Source organism: Taeniopygia guttata, chromosome 1, assembly GCF_048771995.1.
Source record: "Taeniopygia guttata chromosome 1, bTaeGut7.mat, whole genome shotgun sequence".
Lineage (NCBI taxonomy): Eukaryota > Metazoa > Chordata > Aves > Passeriformes > Estrildidae > Taeniopygia > Taeniopygia guttata.
The window spans coordinates 47,541,080-47,556,100 of NC_133024.1; the positions used below are offsets into that span (position 1 = coordinate 47,541,080).

Sequence of the window (15,021 nt, forward strand, 5' to 3'; positions counted from 1 at the left end):
TTTCTGTAATTAAGCAGCCTTGGAGTGCATGAACTGAATTAGTTTTGTTTGCTTTTAGGTGAAACTAAAAGCAAATCAAAAGATAGATGCAGAGACACTCTGCTAATGGTCGTTCAGTGCAAGGGATCAGCTGGTCTAGAGCACGTGTGATGTAAACATCAGAACTTTGGTACTGAGTTTCACTGTCCAGTGAAACACTCCTCTCCGATGCCACAGCATGTGCTGTATAGTGTCAGCCTGGCACTACCACGTGTGTCTATTATCTTCTATTTCTTAGCCAGAGTCTTTGCAATCCCCTTTGAAATTTTTCTGTTTCATCACCCTAAGAAGGTCATTTTATGTTTGCTCTTCTGTCATGGCACAGCACAGTCTAGTCTCATTCATTTTTCTGATTTCTCCTATATAGCCTGTTTAGATTACAGCTGATAAAAAATAAGTTCTTATCTCATAGAAAACCTCACATTTTTCCTTTTATCTGTCCAAATTACCAGATTTCCCTATTTACTTCTAAAAGCATGTTTAAATTTCTGCTATTTATTCACCACTTTCACCTTTACATCTCACATGTTAAGCCTCTCAAATTCAATTTCAATTCTGTCATGTTCCCTCTCTCTTGTTTTCTGTTTGCTTCCTGTTCTTTGTCCAACTTCAGTCATACATACCTCTTTAATGTATTTTCTGTCCTCTCCAGAACGGACAGCCTGTAAGTTAATCAGATGTGTGTATGTGAATACGTTGTGAAGCAGTTAGGGTTTTTTTTTTTCTGATTCTAGTAAAAATTAGAGTGAGTTGTATACATCCATACCTGGGGAAATTCTAACTTTCCTTGCATTACACGTGAAACAAAGGCAAACAGAACTGCCTCCAAAGCTTGGGAAAGGAGCAAAAGAAGAGACTGCATGAAATTCCCTAAGGATCTCTTGCAGTTTTTTTTTTTATTTTGCAAAAACTTTATATTTTCCTTATTGTAGCCAAAAGTATCCACTGTGTATTTGTATGAAAGTAAAAAATATTAATATTACACATTTCTATAATTGCTACTCTATAGTACTTGTTATTAAGACCCTAATTCTCAATGTTGCTTTGATAAACTACTAGCATGGTTATATGAAGATATTTCTGATGTTATCTTGTGGTTTTAATATTCTGTGGCTTACTGGATGTGTTGGGTAGAAGTCCAAGCTCTGTATTTATTAAATCAGAAAAAAAATGTGCAGCTCTATTCTTAGCATTGATGCACTATTGTTTCTCTGCCATGTTAGATCAAGAGTTAATTTTTTTCGTTTTTACTTCTAAAAACATAAAACCTTTATCCTGCATATCTGCAATATGTACAAGTTATGGAACGGATCTTGCAGAATCTGTAAAATGCCTGGTGTAAATCCAAAATGAGAGAGCTACAAAAATAACAGACAGGTCCATGCTCTAACTAAACATGCTAAGTATCAGTTTGGTTACCTTGACAGGTCTTCAAAGAAGAAGAAGAAGCTATCAAAGTTGATCTCCACGAGGGCTGTGGTAGGACCAAACTTTTCTGGCTGATGGCATTAGCAGATTCTAAAACTATGAAGGCTATGGTGGAGTTCCGAGAGCAGACAGGTAAAATACAACTCTTACTACTTGCTCTTTATCTTGATTATTGTGATTTTCACCTGCTTTAGGGCAATGCTTTTAAATATTTTTTTAATAAAAGTAGAATGGTTCAGCTGCATAAGAATTGTTGGATTTCTGGTTGTTTTCTGTGAATGCTGCTTTGATGTCTGATAGAGTATCAGTCTCTGTGTTTCATTAGAACATTTTTGGCCTTGTTCTCTCTTGTGGCCATAGGCAAACCAACCACCAGCAGTTCTGAAGCATGTCGGTTCTGTGGATGTAGGAGTGGAACAGAATTATCAGCAGTGGGAAGTGTTTGTTCTGATACAGACTGCCAGGTGTGTATTAGCACGTATCAATCATCATTAATTACATAAATAGAAGAGATCATAGGATGAAATTGGCTTCTGATTTTGAACAAACCTTGTTTATCCCTGTAGTCAATTTTAAATCAGATCTCTCATATGAAAAGGTTCTAGAGTTGAATATTATCATTCAAATACTTCTGAGTTTGTAAATGTTTATTTTAATTACAGACTATGAACACTAATAGTCAACTTACATTCTGGGTAGTTTCATTATTATCTTCAAAAGTACGTCAAGTTTTCACAACAAACTTTGCAATTTTAAAGTAAAATACACACTGTCAGTATAAAGTCAAATGTACTGGAAAGCTCAAGAAGAAGAGTTTGCTCAACAACCTGTGTATTATGTGAGCGTAGAACAATTAAGACTAGGCCAGGTTTATCATCTCTATCCACGTATCCTGGGTGTTTCTGTGCCCTACAGTGGGTGCAAGTGGCAGAGGGCCAAATCATAACTAGTTTCTTACTTCACTTTACTTATTTCTGTCTAAGTGAAGCAAACTGGTCATCTTTTTTTCTCTCTCAGCCTATGAAGACATGTTACTTAAATTCAGTTCAAATTGTTGCTAGCTTTCTGTTCAGTAGGGATGGGAATTAGAGATGGTTAAAAATCCATTTCCATGTAAAATCACTTTATGCTGATTAATGATTAGCTTATAATGTATTCTTAAGAGTGAGTTACTTGAAACTTCTCCAAAATCTGCAGATATCTTAAAGGCTGTTAATACAGGGTCAGCAATGTTTATGCAGAAAGCACTCAATATATGAAAAGGACACAGAGGATCAAAGCTAGGATCAAATAGTTCTCTTTCTATGGAAAGTTTTAAATTATGGTTTCATTAAGCTGTTTGCATTCAGGAGCAGTGCAGGTAAGCAAAGGAAACATTGGTATTTCAAGTACACAACGTTCAGCTTTTCTCAAGTACCTGAGGCAGCAGCAGACAATATAAACCATGATTCTTCCATCTCAGTTTATTTGCACGGACCAGCAGTCCTTCAAAAAGCAACACTGTCAGAACACTCAGTGAAGGGGAAGAGATGATTAACTCTCTACTTTAAATTTGTTTAGGAGTATGCTAAGATTGCCTGCAGCAAGACACACCCCTGTGGTCACCCCTGCGGAGGGGTTAAGAATGAAGAGCACTGTTTGCCGTGCCTGCATGGCTGTGATAAAAACGCTACAACTCTTAAACAAGATGCTGATGACATGTGCATGATCTGCTTTACTGAAGCACTTTCAGCAGCACCAGCTATCCAGGTTTTTTGTTTGTTTGTTTGTTTCCCCTTTTAAGAGATTACTATTATGATTGTAATGTTTAGTATGAAGGAAGTGAAAATATAAAGTCTTTCAAATTATGCTCTTCAAAATTTGAAAACAGACACCATAACAATAGTTAAGCTACTTGAAAGGCTTTCTTTTTGTCTGGCATTCTATTTCAAGAAAGCAGATTGGATCAATTTAGTTTGCTATCTCTATTAAAATATATGGTGTTCTATAAAGGAGTAAAATAACTGAGGTAATTAATTGATACAATTCACATGTATTTCATATATCTGTAGGTGATCTTGGAGTGGTTATGATTTTGATGCCCATTTTATGTTCTTTCTTGTTGTTAAGAAGAAAATAGCGGTCTTCTAGTATTTGAAAAAATTAATATCGGAATTGATATATCTTACCACGTAAAAGCAAAAAACTGCTTCTACTTTAGTGGTTAATGTAACTATAATATTCACTTACACTTATTCTTTTCTAAAGCTGGACTGCAGCCATGTTTTCCATTTGCAATGCTGTCAACGAGTACTAGAAAACAGATGGCTTGGCCCAAGGATAACTTTTGGGTTTATGTCCTGCCCAATTTGCAAGGTAAATGAGCTGTGTTCCTGCCAAAGTTAAGCAACTTACCTGATACTTTTCTTGGTTTTGTTTTGTTGGTGGGGTTTTTTTGGTTTTGTTTTTTGTTAGTTTCTTGGGTTTTTTGTTTTTTGGGGTTTTTTTTTGTTAATACTGTGTTGCTTGTTACAGTATATATGAGTTATACATTACTTGTTTTCTTAATTCCACATGTTGCTATAGAAAGACTACACTGATGCATCTTTTTACTTTCTCCTACTGTTCCCTGAGGTGTCCTCTTAAAAAGGAAGCATCGTCCAGACATTGTCTTAATATTGTTTTATTCTTACCAACATCAGCTTGCAAATTCCCAGGATTTGGTGATAGTGCGGAGGGGAAGAAGTAATCTTAAAGCACGCAATTTGAATCAGGAATTCTCCATTTTACTAACCACTTTTAAAGCTGCCTGGCTTTTCAGTGTGAGGGCAGAGCCAAAGAATAAATGTACTTAATTTAGCTGAGTTACTAGCAATTCCTCTTGTACTCAATAAACTTAAATTGCTGTAAGGAAAAGCACAAAAGCTGCTGGAAAGAAGAGCACCTTGCCCCACCTGAGGAGGTTGAAATTTGGGAATGGTCAGCTATTCTGCATGCTATGGTTCTTCTGTCATATTCTGCTGTGGTAACTAATGGCAGTAGCTTGTGGTCACCAATTGATAAAGAACTGCCATAGAGGCCTATCATTCATTATGCTTACTTGCTGAGCAGTAAGCCAAAAAGGACCAAAATTACAGAAAATTCAGAATGAGAATATTCCTCTGCTGTGGTGAATATTTCATATATTCTTCACCACCTCCCTGGCTGTTAGTCTGTTGGGAGGGTTAATCCCAACAGGCTAAAGAAAAAGCATTCATGGATATTACTTTTTTCAGCAAATAGAGTACATTTTATATCAGCTGTTTTTTGAAATGTCCATTGCCCGGGCCCATATGTTTTTATGACATCTGTCATGCTATTTGTGCCTGACTAAAATACAGATTATCATAGCTGTTGGGATAAAGATGCAAGGTACTTAATCAGCATTTTTTTTATTTCAGAACAAAATCAATCACACAGTATTAAAGGATTTGCTTGATCCAATCAAAGAACTCTATGAAGATGTAAGGAGAAAAGCACTAATGAGATTGGAGTATGAAGGGCTGCACAAGAGTGAGGCCATCACAACGCCAGGTGTTAGATTTTATAATGACCCAGCTGGCTATGCTATGAACAGATATGCTTATTATGTTTGCTACAAGTGCAAAAAGGTACGGTGTTATTTATTAAATGTATGTTACCATTTCAGAAATAATTTCTTAAAACAGAACGTATGTTTAATACATTGTGTATGGAGCAGAAAGGCAGGAAAAGATATTGTTTATAAAATCATAATTTAAAACACTGAGTGTTGGGCTAATGAGATGTACATAGTATCTTAGTTAGTAAAGCTCAAATGTGTATACAGAGCAGCTCAGAAACCAAAAGCACCTTGAGTCAGTGGCCACTTAAAACAAGGTGCAGTACCTACTTCCTCAAGTATCTCAAGCTGCTACTCAATTCTGAAATAGGGTTCGTAGAGCATCCAAATGCTGTTCCAAGAGCCTTACAGTCACTGGCATAGACCAGGGTATGTTGCAGTTTTTGGTCTTGTTAATCCTGAGACTGAGAGACGTTTTCTGAGTGCCTCAAAACCACGTACCTACAGAGTCGAGAGAGCTCAGAATAGTGGAGGCCACTGAAATGGCAGTCATTTGTCATACTCCCTTACAAACAGAATTGGTTAAACTGAAAAGAATAGTTAAAAGAATAATTGTCTCTGGTTTAATATCCAATCATTTCTATATGCAATTAAGGCATATTTTGGTGGTGAAGCTCGTTGTGATGCTGAGGCTGGACAAGGAGATGACTATGATCCGAGAGAACTTATTTGTGGTGCCTGCTCTGATGTTTCAAGGGCTCAGGTGAGTAATAACGTCTGTTCATGTTTTTATTTCATTCTGAAACTCTGAGTACCTGAGCTGTACAATAACTCACAGTCATTTGGAATTATATGTATTGTACAATATTGTATACTATTCATATATTCTAGAGAATGTAGAAGTGAGTTGTTGGGATTGTTAGAACATGGCTACTTCACTGGCTGGTGTTTGCTTTCCTTTGTTCAGATGTGTCCCAAACATGGTACAGATTTCTTGGAGTACAAATGCCGCTACTGCTGTTCAGTTGCTGTTTTTTTCTGTTTCGGGACAACACATTTTTGCAATGCTTGCCATGATGATTTCCAAAGAATGACAAGCATCCCTAAAGAAGAGCTCCCACACTGTCCTGCAGGTAAGACTTTGACAAAGCAAATTTATCACGTTGAATTCTAGAATAAGCTACAAGTTCTAATTGATATTAGCTTTTCTTGGTGATATTTTTGTTTTCTGGCAATGTCATTGCAGTGATCATTTAAACATTAGCAACTTTTATAGGGAAATACATGTCAATTTCCCTATAGCAGGTCAGACTCTAGATGTAGAATGATGTGTAAAATTATATATTGATAAAATTAACACATTGTTAAGTGATGTATGTATACTTAGGTAGCCATTATCTGCAAACTGTTACCCCAATGCCTTAATTACAAAGTTAATGTACTGTATATTGATTTTATATTAGTAAACAATTGGGGGTTAAAAGTTCAATCTTTTTGTTAAGAATTTTACATAAAATAAGTAAATAAATTACAATTCCTGCTATAACCTTCGAATTATTGTCTACTGCAGAATGTAACTCTTGTTCATTATTCAGTTTTTCTCTTAGCTTGTGCAAATTTCTTCCACAGTATTAATGAGATAAAACTTCCTTATGTGACTGTCTGTAAGGGTCTTGCCTTGTTTAATTTGAATTTGATTGGCTTCAATTATGTGGTAGTTTGATCTTTTTTCTTTCCCTTCAAACACCAATTCAACATTTGAACAAGATGTATTGCCTTCACTTAGTTTGGGGTTTTTTGGAGGAAATGTAATATATGTTTGTTTACATTATCTGCAAGCATTAATCTATTCTTCTCTTTTTTTTCCTTATCCTTATATTCACTGTAGGTCCCAAAGGTAAACAGCTTGAAGGAACAGAATGTCCACTTCATGTTGTCCATCCACCCACTGGTGAAGAATTTGCTCTGGGTTGTGGGGTTTGCAGAAATGCACACACTTTTTAGAATAGCATTTTTTTTAACCAGAGCAAAACAGGTGCCCTCATCCCTCAAGTGTCCTGAAAACAAAATCCAGCTGGGGTGAGGATGGGACCATTCCATAACCCAGGTAAAAGGAACAATTTACAGTGCAAGAAGGATGCCAAATACCATGTACATAATTCTTGCTGTGAGATATTGACATTTTTTGAACCAAGACATCAAAATTTGTGAGGTGTTTGCATGTGGCCATTACAGTCATTGGCTAGGAAAACATTGGACATTTACAAATAAACAATTGTTATTAAAGGATCTGTGTGTCTGTGGACTATGAATGATGCTGGCTTTCAGGAGAAAGAAAAAAATATTGATTATTGTATACTGACTTTTTGTAATCTTGTACAATTGTAAGGCATCACAAGTGGGGATGAGAAAGAGGAATATTCTGGTTTATTTCCTAGACTGTTATAAAAAAAATGTGTTAGGAAGGCATAAATGTAACAAGTATCACCCTGTATATAAAGGTATCAATGTTTGTCCTGTATAAGAAATATTAAATTACAACAGCAGTTTCATTTAAACTTCTGGGTTATGTTTGAGCCTGAAATTTTAATGAAGTGCAATACTGAGTGTGCCTCATATCTTGCAGCTGTAAACATAATGGAATGTACATGTCAATAAAGCCACTGTACATTTTTATACAGTGAAAGTCTAACAAATGTGTAAGCCTCCATTTTCAGAAACACTCTTAAAACAGAGTCAGGGAGGCGGGGGGAAGGGGAAGAAGAGAGGTGTCCTATCATTATTTCAGCAGACTCTTGAAAAGTAGGCAAGTTTTTTGGGTAAACTGGTGGTTATGGAAGTACTTGGGACATGAAAAACACTGCTCCATTTCTCAACAGAAAAGTTGAATAAGTGTTCTAGTATTCATATGATGAATTTTGTTTCCATTTCAATTACCAACAGTGTTTTAAAACACAGAAGAAGGCTGCATTTTAAATTATTTTTGATCAGTTTTATTTTACTGAAGACTCCTAATCACTCCCACTTTTAGGAAAAATACCTTTTTGAATTTCAACATGTTCATTTTATAAGAGTCCTAAGTCCTCTGCACCTGCATGATGAATGCAGAATATAACTTCAAGTAAAAACTTCCATCTGTAAGATTTTCTCTTTAGATTTTTTTTCTTAGGTGCGTTCAACTCCTTTCTAGCATTTCTGTCTTGAATCTGATGAAAAGTGTGTTACTGCTTTTTACATTTAAGATATTGGTAGATGGCATCCACACCAGACAATCTTGATGTGACTGGAACCATGGGATCCATCTTGCCTAACTTCAAACATCTGTAATCACAGAATCGCAGAAAGGTTGGTGTTGGGAGAGACTTCTGGAGATCATCTTGTCCAACCCCCCTGTTAAAAAAGGTTCACCTAGAGCAGCATATATATCTGCACTTTGAAATAGTTCTGAATAGTTCACACATCTGTGAAGTACAATTGGTCTTACTCACTTGTAGTTCTGCCGAGGGGTCAGGACAGGTTGGATCCTGGGCTGAGGCCAGTTGTTCAACAGGGCCAAGTGCTGGATACTGCACTTGGGTCACAGCAACCCCATGCAGTGCTACAGGCTGGGGGAAGAGAGGCTGGAAAGCTGCCCAGCAGCAAAGGACCTGAGGGTGCTGGTCAACAGCAACTGAACATGAGACAACACAGTGCCCAGGTGGCTGAGAAAGCCAGGGGCCTCTGGTATGTGTCAAAAACGTGGCCAGCAGAGCCAGGGAAGTGATTGTCCCTGTATTGGGTGTCTGACCCATTGTCATTTTTAGAAAATTGGAGTGTAGCACTGTCCTTACAAATTAATTCTATTTTTGAATTTTTCAGCCTTCTCTTTAATTTCAGATTAATGAGTATTAATTTAGGAAATTGAGATGATGATGTGGAAAGGACATGACACTGTGTTTATTTAAAATTTATAGAGTGAGGGATAGGCAGTACTGTGGAAATGTTTCTCTCACACAGCTGACCATCCCCTATCAGCACTCCAGGGAGGCAGCACGGCCACGTGTGAGCGTCAGGCTCTTGCACAGAGCTCAGCTCCTCACATAATGGCTGAGCCTTGGACACGCTGCTCCCACGCTCTCTCAGACATTCACGTCACCACATCCCCCCACGCCGATCTCTGCCAGTGATTATAGCAGATGCCAGCACAGGCTGCTAATCAGATCAGTCCGCAATAAGATTGCTGTATGCCTTTCCAGCAGTCTCACATGTTTTTCTGTCAGCTGTTGATCCACTGCCCATGCAATGGAAATAGTTCTTGTTTGTACCACCCTGTTTGCTGCAGCCCACCACACTCACAAGTTCAGCTCCTGGCTAAGGCAAGGCCTCAGTGCTCGAACTTGGATCATTAGTTTAAAAATAGCTTAAACTTTTATGGGTGTATCCACCCACTGAACACAATGTGAACAGTAAAAGTTAATAAGATACAGATAATTAACATGTCGTCATCAGGGCCAAATAAGCTTGGTCCTTACAAAACAGGTTTTGCTAATTCTATCATGTTTCTAGGCTCATGTTTCACCTAAACAGAGACTCAGCTAGGGAGCTTCAGGCCCACCCATTCAGGATAGAACTCAAACTTTGCAGGGCTTTTCCACAGCCCTCGTTAAGCCGTGCCACACGTTGCAGGTGCCAGAGTGTAGTGGTTGTAGGGCAGATGCCTTGTCCCTCAGCCCAAGGGGCACTGGAAGGGCTGCGCTGTCGCGGACCCCAGTCTCACTGAGAGGGTGTAGTAGTGAGCTTCTGCTGCCAAGCATTCCAGGATCTGGCTCCTCAGCAGGCATTTCTGCAGAGATGCAGCCAAATACAGAACAACACACTGATTACACAGCAGCCACATGCAATGGGAACTGCGATTATTATTGATACTCACCTAAAGATGTCCCCTGCCGGCTGGTCCAGGGAGTTTTCTGAGGTAATACCCACCTCTGCAGTCTCTTGGGATTCAGGTGGTGCTCTCTGCTCTTGCCTCAATGTTTCAGGCTGTGGGCTGCTCGTTAAAATACAATCTCTTTGGATGTACCAAGTTTCTGTGTACCTGGAAGGGGATTTGGACACTGAAACCTTGGATGGGTACTTGAGGCAGTGCTTTGGGTCATCCACTGAGCAGTACAGACAGTGTCCTTTGCTATTGCCATCCGTGGCATTGCTTCTATACTCCCACTCATTTCTGCATCCCTGGTGATTCAAGAATCCTTAGCCCATGTTAGGTCTCAGCTAATCTAGTATTTCCACCTCCCTGTTGGTTCATCCAGTAATATTCCTTTCCTGAATGTGACTCTGTATACATCCTCCCCTGCACAGTTTTAACTTTTCTGCTCACACAGCTGTCCTGGAGAGCATTCCCATTCCACCCAGCCCCATTCCTAGGTCTTGCCTCTGCCATATACTCTGCCAGAACAGCCATTAGTGGAAGGAAGGATGGCATTGAGTATGCTGGCACACAAAGGGAATGCATACTTCACTGTGGCCATGTGGGCAGCAGTGTCACATCACTTTAAGCTAGAGATTCAGGTGGTTTGGAGTGAATGAGGTATGATCTACTAGCAGTAACTCACCATCCTAATGCCAATTCCTAACAAAGATACTTGGAAACCTGGCTGAGGGACCTGAACATCAGCTTTTTAAAAGCATTTGCCTGAGGGCAGATTGTATCAGTGGACTCTGTCACAGAGCAGTAATTGCAATGGGATGATCCAAGCTACAAGGTAAACACCACTCCCTGTGGATTTTGCTTTAATGGACATAACATAATGTAAGATGTTACACTGGGTTTGCATGTGTCTCTGTCTCCCTTTCCTCCAATACAAACAGATTTTGAGCAACAACATTCCAGTTGTTACGCATAAGATTGTTGTCTCTATTTCTACATCTTTGGGTTTTTCCATACTCCTAGTGGGTTGTGGAATGGCCTAGGTTTATAAATATTGATTTCCCTCCTGATGGAGGCTGGGTACAACTATGGACCTCCCACCAAGGAAATCCTAAATTTTGGCGTACCCTGACTGCCTTACTGCTGACTGAATTTGACATTTCCCATGAATAGGTGCCCACTGGCAGGACTTTGGATCTGTTCATCCAGTACTCTCATACATTCAAGGAACTGGTGAATCCAGTGCTAGGATACAAGACTTAGAAACAAGCCATGTTTGAAAACCAGCTTTAGGACACATAAGGTACCCTCCTTCCGTGTCTTGGTACCAAGGCCAATCCTAATACAAATGCCAGCCCCTTCTTAGCAATAAGTCTGTTTGGGAATTTTTACCACTGTGGCTTGCTAATCCTATTAACTCCTCACGAACTGTCAGAGTCAGCAGAACTGATTTGCAGGAGCTACACAAAGCACAGAGAAAATTCCTGTAGGCCAAAGAACTCTTCTACCAGGATGCTGTCAAACCAGCCTATCAGTGAGCTGACACTGCCCTTTCCAGCAGCATGGCTCTGCCCATGGCTCACACCATGGCAAAGGTGAGGTGCTGCTGGAAACAGCTCAGCCCACTCTGCCTGTTTGTATGGCAGGCCTAGCCAAGGCCACACCACGAGACTCTCCTGTCAGGGGCTCCAGCAAACAGCAGCTTTTATTGTATTGCCTAGCAAAATAGAGTGGTACAATAGTGGTACCCATGAAGCAACCATGGGAGCCATTCATCTGGAAAGAATTGCTAGAGCCTCTAGAGACAGAAACAATATTTAGACAGTGAGGAGCCTTTTAAAATAATTATCTCCAGCTTCTACTGAACCATAAGCAGCATCATCAGGTAATCTGCCTGTTGCAGGCAACACCCTATCCTGCTGCTGCTCATCCTTAATTTTATGTTTTTATTTTTCTGTGGCAAGTCCATAATACCACTTTCTAACAGTATAAGAAAGTTTCTCACCACAGAAAAGTCTTCCTGTATAGACATGCTGAGAAAATAAAACCGGGAAGTTTCCCTAATGATATCCATTACTGAAAAATACTCACTTCTTTTGGCACTGATAATGAATAGGTTCAGCCTTCCTCTGCATTTTCTTTCTCAGCACAATCTGCTTAGAATTAAGATTGTCACAGACATTCTAGACCAGATCTTTCAGCCACTATTCATAACATGAATGTTCTTCATAATTTTCAGAACTTCTATTTTCATTTAATCAGAGTGGGCTACTCAAGCCTGACTTACTTTCATCATAGCTGGATCTGGTCTGCTATGGTTATTTAACTCTCTTCCAACTGCTTCTGTGATTTTCCCCTCTGCATTCTTATCCTAGTCAAATGCAAGCCAGGCTTATCAGGGTGGAGCACAGCTCCTTGCTTCAGGAATGCTTCAGAGCTACTTGAATATGGCCAGAAAATCAGCACAGTAGACTTTCAGTGCTAAAAGGTGCAGCATTTACAATCAAGACCTGGCATTTGAAATGCTGCCGTGGCTTCATCAGGCATGCAGTCTGCCAGTTGAAATGAGGTGTTCTGTACAACCTCAGCCGGAGGTGGTGAGATCCCCTATTAGACACTGAGATTTTACTTGGGTTTTATGTGTGGGCTGTTCCTCATCTTCTCATGGTAACAGTGAGGTCTGCTTCACATCTCTGAGTGACTCTCCCATCAGAAAGACTGAAACTTCAGAGAGCTTCTCCTCTTTTGGGGAAAAAAAAAAAAAGTTACAATGCAGTTTCCTTAATAGTCTCATTTTTGCACAGCAGGGCTCAGCACAGGCCATGGCTTTTTTATGTTACTACTGAAAACATACACCCCCAAAAAAATTTAAAACATTCCTCTCTCAAAACCCCATCTCTGTTAGTTAAGTGATTAGTGTAAGGCAGAGAGACTACTGAATGTAGACACACCTGATAGAGGTGTCCAAGTTACTGACTAAAGCTCCAAAGTGCCCAGCTACTACTGGCAACAACTCGGCAACAGCACAGACCAGCCCAGACCTGTGGACGTTCTTTGAACCTTTACTGCTTGGCCCCTTCTTAACCTGCTGCCACCTATCTCAGTGCCAGCTACCTGAGTCCAAGAGCTCTGCAGGGCTTTGTCTGCCAGCTAAACCAGAGCCAGCCCTGGGGGATCACCAGGAGCCCACACCACCAGCTGCCCACAGGTTTTCTTCCATTCAGCTCTGAGAAACTGCCCGGTTCTTGTGCTTTGCCCACAGACACCGCAGACATTTTGGTCAGTGCTCTGCACCATGTCCAGGGCCTGGGTCAGCCCCAAGGACAGAGCTGCAGCCGCCTTACTTCTGATTTTAGCTGCTATGTCCCCAAACAGTGTCATGCTGGGAGTGCTTTCTGCACTTGTTCTCCTCTCCTACACACACAAAGGGTGCCTAAAACTTACACAAGCGGCTACAACAAAGCAAAGAAGGGCACAGGCAGTGAGCCAAACTTTGTTTACTCTGAAGATAAGGCAGAAAATTTTAACTGCTCAGCACTGTAAGAAGTCCCTCCCAGTAAGTCAATACAGTGAAACTCAGATAATGGAAGGGTTTTGAAGTAGTGTTACCTTAAAAACAATGAAATTGCAGCTGTAACATCTCCCAAGATTTTTACACAAACTCAGAAAATATTTTTTATGGTCAAAAGACTTTTTTTTTTTTTTTCTGCAGACACCAGGATTTGATCAGAGCAAAAATCTTGATGAAAAAAAAAAATTTACTAACTTTGCATGACATAGCTCAGTTACATCACATCATAATGCACATAATGCTGCCTTAAAACACTAAGAGAAGTGTTAAAGATGCATATTATATGATTGGCTTTTCCTAAATATTAAAATGAATACTATATGTGTTATGTTTGAAAGTTACACTGTATTAATATAAGTAGTGTGGTAAATATAGTTTTTAGGCTGTAGCATAATATTAAAATAGAAACGATGTGATACTTTAGATACTTTTTGTATCTTTAGATACAAAAGATACTTTTTGTAACTAGTGCAAGAAATTGAAAAGATAAACAAGAAATTCTTCGCATTATCCTATTTGGATAGAGATAACAGCAACAAGATACTAAGACCCAAGAAAATAATTATTGCCTCCTTATCAGGAACACTCAGACTCCAAGGAGACAAGAAGGTTTATTTACAAGATGAGGGGAGGAAGCTAAAATTAAGCAGAAGCACCCTAGTTTGAAAAGAAGGTTTGAGTCACATGAGATATATGAATATGCAATAGGCTATTGCTTTTAAGGGTTAATAATCCTTTGTTAGCAAGGTGTGCTTTGGGGCAGAGCAAAGCACCAGGACGTCTGTAATTCTTTGCTTTTTATTGTCTTTTATCATCCTAACTTTGGTTGTCCAAATTCTTCTTATTATTAATTTTATTACTATTTTATTACTATTAAACTTCTAAAATTTTAACACAAGTGAATGGCATTTTCCACAAGAGGTGACCAGAAGAAGCAGCAGCTGTTGATAAAAAATAGATCTTTCTCTCCACAGACTGGGCCCATGTCTAGTTCCAACCTTTGCAGTCAGTCTGACTTTGTCTCCCACATCTCCAGCAGTTTGCAAGTTATGTACTTGCAAATAAGACTTGTCTTTACTAGAAACTGTAATTGGAGGTTTTTATCTTCCCATCATTAGAAACCAACTCTGAACTGGAACACAAGGGCTGAAAAGGGAATTCCTAAGCAGTGGGAATGGAAGACACAGAACGTTTCCAGATGGGGACAGCAAAACAGTTATTGCAGGTTTCTTGACAGTATTGGCTTCATTCATAAACACATCTCATTACCTACCAAGGTTTGTACAGCTGTCTCATATAACTGAGCAAATTATACAGACACATATTTGCTATTTGTCTAAAATACTCATGAATCTGCTCAAGGTGCTCATATTTCTAGATTTTTGTTTCATTTCCTGAAAAGCTGAAGACTGGATATAGATTCATAAATACACACAGAACTGTAATGGCTGAGCTTTAGTAAACAGCTCAAGACATTCCAAAATGAAGAAGAAATTATTTTCTCACAGAAACTCT

General features: G+C 39.2%; 1 protein-coding gene across 20 annotated transcripts in view; it reads left to right on the forward strand.

Moving 5' to 3' along the window:
• MYCBP2 (MYC binding protein 2) overlaps positions 1-7,722 on the forward strand; it is a 174,244-nt gene extending 166,522 nt beyond the window's left edge. For all 20 annotated transcript variants that reach the window (XM_030270789.4, XM_030270803.4, XM_030270836.4 and 17 more), the window contains 8 exons: positions 1,467-1,599; positions 1,828-1,931; positions 3,028-3,216; positions 3,715-3,822; positions 4,887-5,096; positions 5,682-5,789; positions 5,994-6,159; positions 6,915-7,722. In XM_030270789.4, coding sequence (XP_030126649.4) covers positions 1,467-1,599; positions 1,828-1,931; positions 3,028-3,216; positions 3,715-3,822; positions 4,887-5,096; positions 5,682-5,789; positions 5,994-6,159; positions 6,915-7,030 — 1,134 coding nt within the window. In that variant the 3' untranslated portion in view covers positions 7,031-7,722. The remainder of the gene's footprint in view (positions 1-1,466; positions 1,600-1,827; positions 1,932-3,027; positions 3,217-3,714; positions 3,823-4,886; positions 5,097-5,681; positions 5,790-5,993; positions 6,160-6,914) is intronic.
• Positions 7,723-15,021: the final 7,299 nt, after the last annotated feature.